This window comes from Mustela nigripes, chromosome 1 (assembly GCF_022355385.1).
Source record: "Mustela nigripes isolate SB6536 chromosome 1, MUSNIG.SB6536, whole genome shotgun sequence".
NCBI lineage: Eukaryota > Metazoa > Chordata > Mammalia > Carnivora > Mustelidae > Mustela > Mustela nigripes.
In genome coordinates, this window is record NC_081557.1 from 118,079,975 (window position 1) to 118,089,433 (window position 9,459).

At 36.7% G+C, this 9,459-nt stretch overlaps 1 protein-coding gene across 2 annotated transcripts in view; it reads right to left on the reverse strand.

The window, feature by feature from the left end:
* MTMR9 (myotubularin related protein 9) overlaps window positions 1–9,459 on the reverse strand; it is a 64,518-nt gene that overhangs the window by 38,846 nt on the left and 16,213 nt on the right. For both annotated transcript variants that reach the window (XM_059372174.1, XM_059372176.1), the window contains one exon: window positions 6,786–6,911. In XM_059372174.1, coding sequence (XP_059228157.1) covers window positions 6,786–6,911 — 126 coding nt within the window. The remainder of the gene's footprint in view (window positions 1–6,785; window positions 6,912–9,459) is intronic.

Below are 9,459 nucleotides of genomic sequence, written 5' to 3' on the forward strand. Positions count from 1 at the left end.
TTCGGCTCAGGTCATGGTCTCAGGGTCCTAGGGTCCTGGGATGGAACCCCGCATCGGGCTCTCTGCTTGGCAGGGAGCCTGCTCCCTTCCTCTCTCTCTGCCTACTTGTGATCTCTGTCTGTCAAATAAATAAATAAAATCTTTAAAAATAAATAAATAACTAAAATAAAATCAATGAAAGTAAACCGTTTATTTTCTTAAAGGTGTTTTGGCTATTCTAGTAACTTTGCAATCCATATACATATTTTCAGATAGTTCTGTCAGTACCAACCCCAAAATAAAACAGCTATTGGAATTGATAGGCTTTTCACTGAATCTATATATTTGGAGGCAACAGTCATCTTTTTAAAAAATTTTTACTTGTGTATTTGACAGAGAAAGAGAGCACAAGCAGGAGGGAGCAGCAGAGGGAGGGAGAGGGAGAAGCAGGCTCCCATTGCGCAAAGAGTGAGACCTGGTGCTTGATCCCAGAACCCTGTGAACATGACTTGAGCTGAAGGCAGATGCTTAATTGACTGAGCCACCCAGGTGCCCCAGAGACAATTGTCATCTTAATGAGAGGTCAGCAAATAATAGTCTACAAGCCAAATCCAGCCTACTGCCCATTTTTGTAAGTAAAGATTTTTTGGAACCTAGCACTACCAATTCACTGATGTGTTATCTATTGCTGTTTTCATGCTACAACAGCAGAGTGATGTAGTTGTAACAGAGACTGCATGACCCACAAAGCCTAAAATATTTACTTTGTGGTCCGCTATGTACCTCAGCCCACTAGTGATCTTAACCATACTGTCTTCTAATCCACAAACATGGTATATCTCTCCATTTATTTAGAAATCCTTTAACTTCTCTCTGGAATGTTTTGTGTTTTTCAGTGTAAAGAATCTGTACTTCTTTTGTTAAATTTATTCCTAACTATTTTATTCATTTTCAGATTGCTTGTTGCCAATACAATTAGTTTTGGTATATAAACATTGATCAACCTTGCTAAACTTGTTTATGAGTTCTAAGTATTTCATTGATTTATACTCTTCTTTTTATTATTTCATTCCTTCCAGTTACTTTGCTCTTTTTTCTCCATAGCTTACGTTGGTGATTTTAGACCTTTTCTCCTTTTTCAATCTAAGCATTTTAAAGCTCTAAGTTTCTCTTTAAATATTGCTTTAGCTGTATTCCACATATTTTATGTTGCATTTTTATTATCATTCAGTTCAAAATATTTTCTAATCTTCTTTATGATTTCATTTCTTGACTCCTAGGTTAGTAAAAGTATTTTGTTTAATTTATATATAAATATTCTGGGTATTCCTAACATTTATTTTGTTTGTCCCTTCGGTTTTTATTGTTGTTTTTTTCTTTCCCACTAGTACTATTAGATTATTTATTTTTTTAGAATTGCATTTTAATATTTGTATTAAATTTTAAATTATAGCTCTTCCCATTTTTAAAAAAGTAATTGCTCTAGGATAATGGTTCTCAACCAGGGGTGATTTTGCATAGAGGTAACTTTTGTCAACGTGTAGAGACAACCACAGGCAGGGGGAGGAGTATTCTATTGGCATCTGGTGGTGCCAAAGATGCTGCCAAACATCCTACAATGCACATGACAGATTCTTACAACAAACAATGTAACTGTAAAAGTATATTTATCCAATCAGCCACCGCACACCCAGTCATCACCTTTAACATTATAGTTTCCATATATGTCTACATACACTATAAACACCACAAAGGCAATGCTATAATCTTTAAATAGTCATGTATATTTTTAAAAAAATTTAAAAAATAGCCTGTTATATTTACCTAGGTATTTAGCATTTGCAATATTCTTCAATAATTCTAAATATTCAAGTTTCCCTTGTATTACTTCCCTACAGGCCTCTTGGCAATAAATCTTAGTTTCCTTTTATCTGAAAATGTTGTCTCACCTTCCTTCTTGAAAGATATTTTCACCATATACAAAACTCAAGGTTGGCAGGTTTTGTTTCTTTCAGCACTTTATAGTTTTCTCTTCTGGTTCATGATTTCTGATGAACAGTCCACACTCATTTGATTGTTGTCTCTGTGTATGTAATGTTTCAATTTTAACTGGCAGCTTTCAAGAACTCCTTATTATTTCTCTTTGACAGGTTGACTAGGAAGTGCTTATGTATGTTTTCTGTGCATTTATCCTGTCTGTGGCTTGCAGAACTTTTTGAATTTATAGCAATCCTCAAATTCGGAAAATTTTTGAACATAATTTTTTTAAAATATATTTTCTACCTTATTCTCTCTACTCTCTCCTTCTGGTTCTCCAATTACATGTATGTTAGACATTCTGATACTGTTACACAGGTCCCTGAGACTCTGCTTTTTTACTAAAACTTATCCCCTCCCTCTTCTTTCTACAAAGTAAGTTCTATTGCTCTAATTCCAAATTCATTGGTTCTGTTTTTTGTCATCTCTTCTGCTTTTAGCTCATTCAATGAATTTTTAATTTCAGATATAATTTTCACAAAGTTCTAAAAGTTCCATTCGATTCTTTTTATATTTTCTATCTCTCTATTGGTATTTCCTAACTTTTTGTTTTGTTTTGTTTTGTTTTTAAGCATATTTTCCTTTATGAGAAATTGGACAGTTTTAAGAACTGCTTTAAAGTCCTTCTGTGATGGGCACCTGGGTGGCTCAGTCAGTCGGTCATCTGCCTTCGGATCAGGTCATGATCCTAGTGTCCTGGGATCAAGCCCTGATGTTGGGCTCCCTGCTGAGTGGGGATTTCTGCTTCGGCTTCTCCCTCTCCCTCTGCTCTCCACATCCAGCCCCACCCAGCGCTCCCTTGCACACACTGTATCAAAAAAATAAAATCTTTTAAAAAAAGTTCTTGTGTGATACTTTAAACATTTGAGTGAGTCATCTTGGGGTTGGTACTGCCAACTTTTTCCTTCAGAATGGGTCACAATATTTTAGCTTTATTTTAGATTGTATCCTGCAAATGTTGTGTTGTGGAAACTCTGCATTCCATTATAGTCATTTGGTTTTTTTGATTTTGTTTTTGTTTTTTAAGATTTTATTTATTTGACAGAGAGAGATTACAAGTAGGCAGAGAGGCAGGCAGAGAGAGAGGAAGGGAAGCAGGCCCCCTGCTGAGCAGAGAGCCCGACTCAGGACTCTATCCCAGGACACTGAGATCATGACCTGAGCCGAAGGCAGCGGCTTAACCCACTGAGCTACCCAGGCGTCCCATTATAGTCCTTTGAAGAGACTTAATGTTTTTTGTTTTAGTAGGCAATTAACTTTGTTAGCTTTGAATTGCAAATTCCATTAACACCTGTGGTTCAGACTTCAGCTGAACCAAGGCAGCTCAGCTCTTGGTTCTGACGGATCTTAGTATGCTCCAAGCACACATCATTCACAATCAGCCACAGGTTCAAGGTTGTATACCACAGAACCAAGGTTCTTCTTCTTTAGCTCTCTGATGCCCCAAGCCATTCACCTGGTTCCTCCTACTAGACGGAAAGTGGGCTTTCTATGGGAATGTTAGCTGTTCCATGTTATCAATGCCACAACTATGCTGACCTCAAGACAAAGTTCCCCAAATAGGAATTTCATTCTGTCATTCACTTTCTCTGCATTTTGACCCCTCCAAAATACGCTGCTTTCTGCTCAATTACCAGAGCTTTCAGGTGGCAGGTTTTTTTGTGTTTCATTTATAGTTTGTCACTGATCTCTGTAGGAGGTCTTCTCAGATAGAGGAGTTATTCGATCATAAGCGGAATCTTATTACCTTTTTTATATATAATTTCAAATAGATTGAGGGAGTACAGATATATCATGTATGACTATTTCAACAAAGTACCTGAAATAATCTTTCATGATATCCTAGAATAAAAGCATGCTTCAAGTAGGAGAAACTCTAGAGATCATTTCTGTTCAACATTTTCATTTTGTAGACATGGAAACTAAGTCCCAAAAAGTCAAGCTGCCAGTAACATATCTGGGATGCACCACAAGATATCCTGATAGCTAGTTTTAGTACTGTCAATACCACACATTTCTCTTAGACATAATAATGAAGTAGGGACTGGCTAATATTTTAATTAAAAAGTTTTCAGATGGAAACAACAACAACAACAAAAACCCCTTACTCAAAGAGAGTAACCTGGCAGAGGACTTCTAACAATATACAGAAGGCTTTACTACCCTTTTGACCCATCCTGAATAAATTCACACCTACATTCATTCACTCGACTAATATTTACCCTTTGCCTATCATGTGCTAGCAATACAATAGGAAACCAGAATGATAACGGTTCCAGCCCTTGTAAAGTTTATATCTAGCAGCTTATGCTCTAGACCAGGAAAGAGACAACAAAAAATGACTAAGAAGTTTTGCATACTGCTGACTCTCTCCTACTTGAAACTCACTCGTCCCTTGGGTTTTCCTCCATTCATTTCTTAAATGGTTCAATCCTTGTCATCCTTTTTACTTTAGATGCTTTCCTTAGGCATTCTCAGTCTCTCCTCATGGTTTCCAAAGAGTATTTGCTGATTACCCTCAGTTTTTCATTTTTAACAAGGACCTCTCAAGTAAGCTTCAGACTTTCTCTTCTATATATTCAATGATGTACCATACAGGCTCTTTGAACTGCCATCCCCCAAAATGAACTTACCTCATTCCCTTTAAACACATTTCTCTTTCTGTTTTTCTCTTCTCAATGGTAGCATCCTAGATGCTACTGCCTGTTTTACCTTTCACCTCCAGTGAGTGGCTCACCAATGCCTTTTAATTCTACTTTCTGAATCTTTCTACACTATATCCAACCATCTTCTGTGTATTTTTACAATAGCTTTTTCAAGCAGTTTCTTAGCATTTTGCAACAGAATTGATTTTCAGTAACACAAATCTAATGTCATTTTCCCTATGCCTTGTGGATACTTTTGTCAGCACTTATTTCATTGTACTTGATTAATTAAATAACTGTCAGACTTTCAACAAGGAGAAGGAAGGAACCATGCTTTGCTCATCTTAAATTTCCATCATCTAATAATAGTAACTAAATACCTCAAAAACAACGCATTAAAGATGTTCTCATTAAATCTGTGGATTATAAAATTTGCAGAAAAATACCAGAATTTCATATATACAAACAACTTAAATAATTAGCTAAACCAAAAAGAAAATGCCTACTTGGAAAAGTATTGAATCTAAACAAAAATTAGTTAGTAAGTAAATACAATAACAAAAACACAGGGCAGATCCCTTACTAACACATATGAGAAAATGTATAAATTTTAGTTTATTTCATTATTAACTTAATTCTCAAAAAAGCAAATATAACTTTAAGCTGCTTTAAAGCATCAATAATAGTTCCAATCTATACCAAGTGGTATGGGTACTATATTTTAAGAGAATAAATGATAAGACGGAAGGTCCTGCTGGGAGAAGCAACAAGGGCAGTGTATGGCCCTGAGGCCACCATTATTAGAAAAAGTTGAAGTAAATACTGATATTTAATCTGCAGGAAAGAAAACTTAATGGGGACATAAGAGTTCCTAATTTGAAGAAGAGTTCATAGTAGAGGAATGAGATAAATTAAATGACACAAGGTAACATCAGAAACATTTCCTGTGCTGTCTATGTACAGGAAAACAGAGATCAGCTAAGAATTAGAGCTGTCCCCAAATGGGACACCATTGTGTTTTTGCAAATTCTCCCACACTATGATTTCAAGCAGAGGCTAAATGACCACATCATGGATGTTTTTAGCATAGCGGATTCCTGCACAGAACAGGAGACTGATTTGAATGTTGACCTGTAGAAGGTAGACTTAGACTGGTTCACTTATGGCACCTAACTCCAAGATAAATCATGGGTAAGTCCTTCGTACACATAGTGTTGGCTACCCAAACAAATCATCCAGACTTCTCCCTTCCTGATCACTACGTGACTGCCACTTCCCACTTAGGAAATAATTAAGGATTCCTCTAAGCTAACTGTTAGTGGTAGGTGATTACAGCAAAAAAGTATCATGCATTTAAGAATGTTTACTCTGCAGTTCTTAATGCAATAAAAACACTAAATGTAAGTGTAAACACAGGTAGTTACCCATGAAGTACATAAACATGCCCATACAATAAAAAAGTGACCTTCTGTTACTTTATTACTTTGCTGACATGTACATCTTTATTCTTTAAGTTACATAGTCCCCTGATCCTTACTTCTTGACCACCACCCCCACCATACCTTGGCCCATTTACATAAGTGTGATGGAAGAAGAAAGGAATAAAATTGTTAAGAATTTAACAATTCTAGTGACCTGGTCATAATAGCCCAAATTATAAAAACACAAAAATTATCCCCCGGAAAAAATTGATGTATGTTTCTCTAATGCTGTCTTAGGCACACAGCAGGTTCAGCAGACTTTTGGGGATGGCTCAGAACCCAATTACTACATATAAAGTTGCTTCTATGGAGAAGCTCTTAAAACAATCAACAATGAACTCAAAACAGGTCAGGACTATCTTCTTGAAGATCTTAATGTTTTACCAATATCATTTGCAAAATTTAAAAAAGTAACATCTGGGATCCAGCCGAAATCCACTAGAATAAAAATCCCTGCAGAATTGAAAACAAATTGTACAAATCTCTGAATGGCAGAAGCTTCAGTACTAGCACTAACAGAAATTTCTTTCAGGCATGGAAAAGCAAACAACACCTTATTTAGTTGTCAAAAGGAAGGGATCATTTCACAAGTAAAGTATGGGTTATTTCTCATTACACATAAGTTATCTCAAACGCTACTCACAGCAGAAGAGTAGAGTTCAAACTCTTGCTCAGGAAGGAAAGAATGCCAGCCATCTTCCATCACTTCAAACATGGGCCGATAAAAGAAAGGGTACATCAGAGTGATAGAGTCCAGTGTAGACAATGCCTAGGGCATAAAAAGGAGATAAAAGAAAGAGAAAGGAACTTACCGCAATTTGAAACATCTTCTAACTACCAAATCGGTATTAAATAAATACAGTCTAATAAGGATGCACACCCCATCTACTTCTCCAACATTGTATTTACCACTAGACACAATTAAAGCTTACTGAAGCTGATCTCCATACTTTCAGCATCTAACAAGGTACTTGGCACATAGCATATGCTCAGTTAACATTTCATGAATGAACACAAGAACAAAAAAAGTGTGCACACCTATTCCAGAAGAAAAATTAAATAACTTCTTTTGATACCACTTAACAAAGCCTAATAAAAAAGGTCTAAATATTTCTAGGGATCAGAAAAGAAACAGGATCTGCTTAGAAAAAAGGCCTTGGCTCAAAATTCAGATATTGAGTATATCAACATATGTACATTATTTAAAAATCAGTGTCTGTTATTTACCATAAATAAAGATGCTACAGCTTGGTGCCCACGTATATTACCTTCATGTTACAGTGACCCATTCTCAAGATGGGGCAACAACTCTGTGGTTCCCAAATGAGCCTATAATCATCTGAAACACTTGAATTCTGGATAACACCAACAGGAAAACCTGACTAAATGGGAGGAACAGACAGATGGGACATCCTCCATCACCTGGCAGTTTCAACTTTCTGACAGGGGACTTATAAAAAACTTCTACGGCTGGGAAAAAAGGTACCAAAATCAATTAGCATAATTCAAATTACAGTAATTATGGAGACACTCACACAGGAGCCCAACATCATGTTAGTTCTCCAAAACTCTCAGAATAAAGCTACCTTCCTCTAGATCACAGAAAGACCAGATTCACAAACGAATGGGCCCAAGACTTTAAAAGCAGATTAGACATGTAGTTTAGCAGTTTAACAAAACATCTTCATCCAATGTTATTCTTCCATCTGCCCATAAATCATAACACTTTTCCCCCCGAGCTCATAATACAGAAAGTATGAAGAAGCATTGCTGTATAATCCACTATCCACTTCTATACAGTCTTTGGCTGCCAATCACACTAAACTGACCACTAAAGTGTCAATCACACTAACCTAGGTCACGTGTGACCTAGGCCAGAGCTGCTGTTGTTCAGTACAAACATTACTTTACTGTTTCACCTTTTAAAAACTTTGTTTTTAAGATATTCTTTGCAATATCTTTTATTTTTTTTTTTTTTATTTTTTTTTTTTTTAAAGATTTTATTTATTTATTTGACAGAGAGAAATCACAAGTAGATGGAGAAGCAGGCAGAGAGAGAGAGAGAGAGAGGGAAGCAGGCTCCCTGCTGAGCAGAAAGCCCGATGCGGGACTCGATCCCAGGACCCTGAGATCATGACCTGAGCCGAAGGCAGCGGCTTAACCCACTGAGCCACCCAGGCGCCCTCTTTGCAATATCTTTTAAAAATTTCATCTTTACGGAGGTAAAATTGGCAAATAAAACTAAGATATTGGGACGCCTGGGTGGCTCAGTTGGTTAAGCGGCTGTCTTCGGCTCGGGTCATGATCCCAGCGTCCTGGGATGGAGTCCTGCATCGGGCTCCTTGCTCGGCAGGGAGCCTGCTTCTCCCTCTGCCTCTGCCTGCCTCTCTGTCTGCCTGTGCTCACTCGCTCGCTCTCCCTCTATGCCTGACAAATAAATAAAATCTTTAAAAAAAAAAAAAAAAAAACTAAGATATTCAAAATGATGATATGATACATTGTGAAAGGACACCTCCCTGGAGTTAATTAACATATCCATCTTCTCACATACTTGCCTTCTGTTGAAAACATTTAAGTTCTACTCTCTTAGAAAATTTCAATTATACAATAATATAGTTTTTTTGACTATAGTTACCATGCTTTACATTTGATCCTAAGACGTTATTTATCTTATAACTGTAAGTTTGTAACTTTTACCAACCTCTCCTTATCTCCCTCAGCCCCTAGCAACCACTTTTCTACTCTCTGCTTCTCTAAGTTTTTTTAGTATTTAGGATTCCACATATAAGCAGGAACATGCAATATTTGTCTTTCTCTTTCTGGTTTATTTCACTTAGCATAATGCCCTCCAGTTTCACACTTGTTGTCATAAATATCAGGATTACTGTTTTCTATGGCTGAATAATATTCTATTGATATACGGATAAATATCATATTTTCTTTATCCATTCATCTGCTGACAGATACTTAAGCTATTTCCATATTTTGGTTATTATGAATAATGCTGCAATGATCAAGAAAGTAAAGATAGCTCTCTGAGATGATTTTGTTTTCTTTGGATATATATCCAGAAGTGGGGCTGCTGGGTCATACAGTAGTTCCACTTTTAATTTCTTGAGGAACCTCCATACTGTTTTCCATAGTGGCTGGTACAACCACAATTTTAAATGCAAATCAACAGCCACTTTTTTTTTTTTTTTTTAAGATTTTATTTATTTATTTGACAGAGAGAGAGATCACAAGTCGGCAGAGAGTCAGGCAGAGAGAGAGAGAGAGAAGCAGGCTCCCGCTGAGCAAAGAGCCCGATGCGGGGCTCG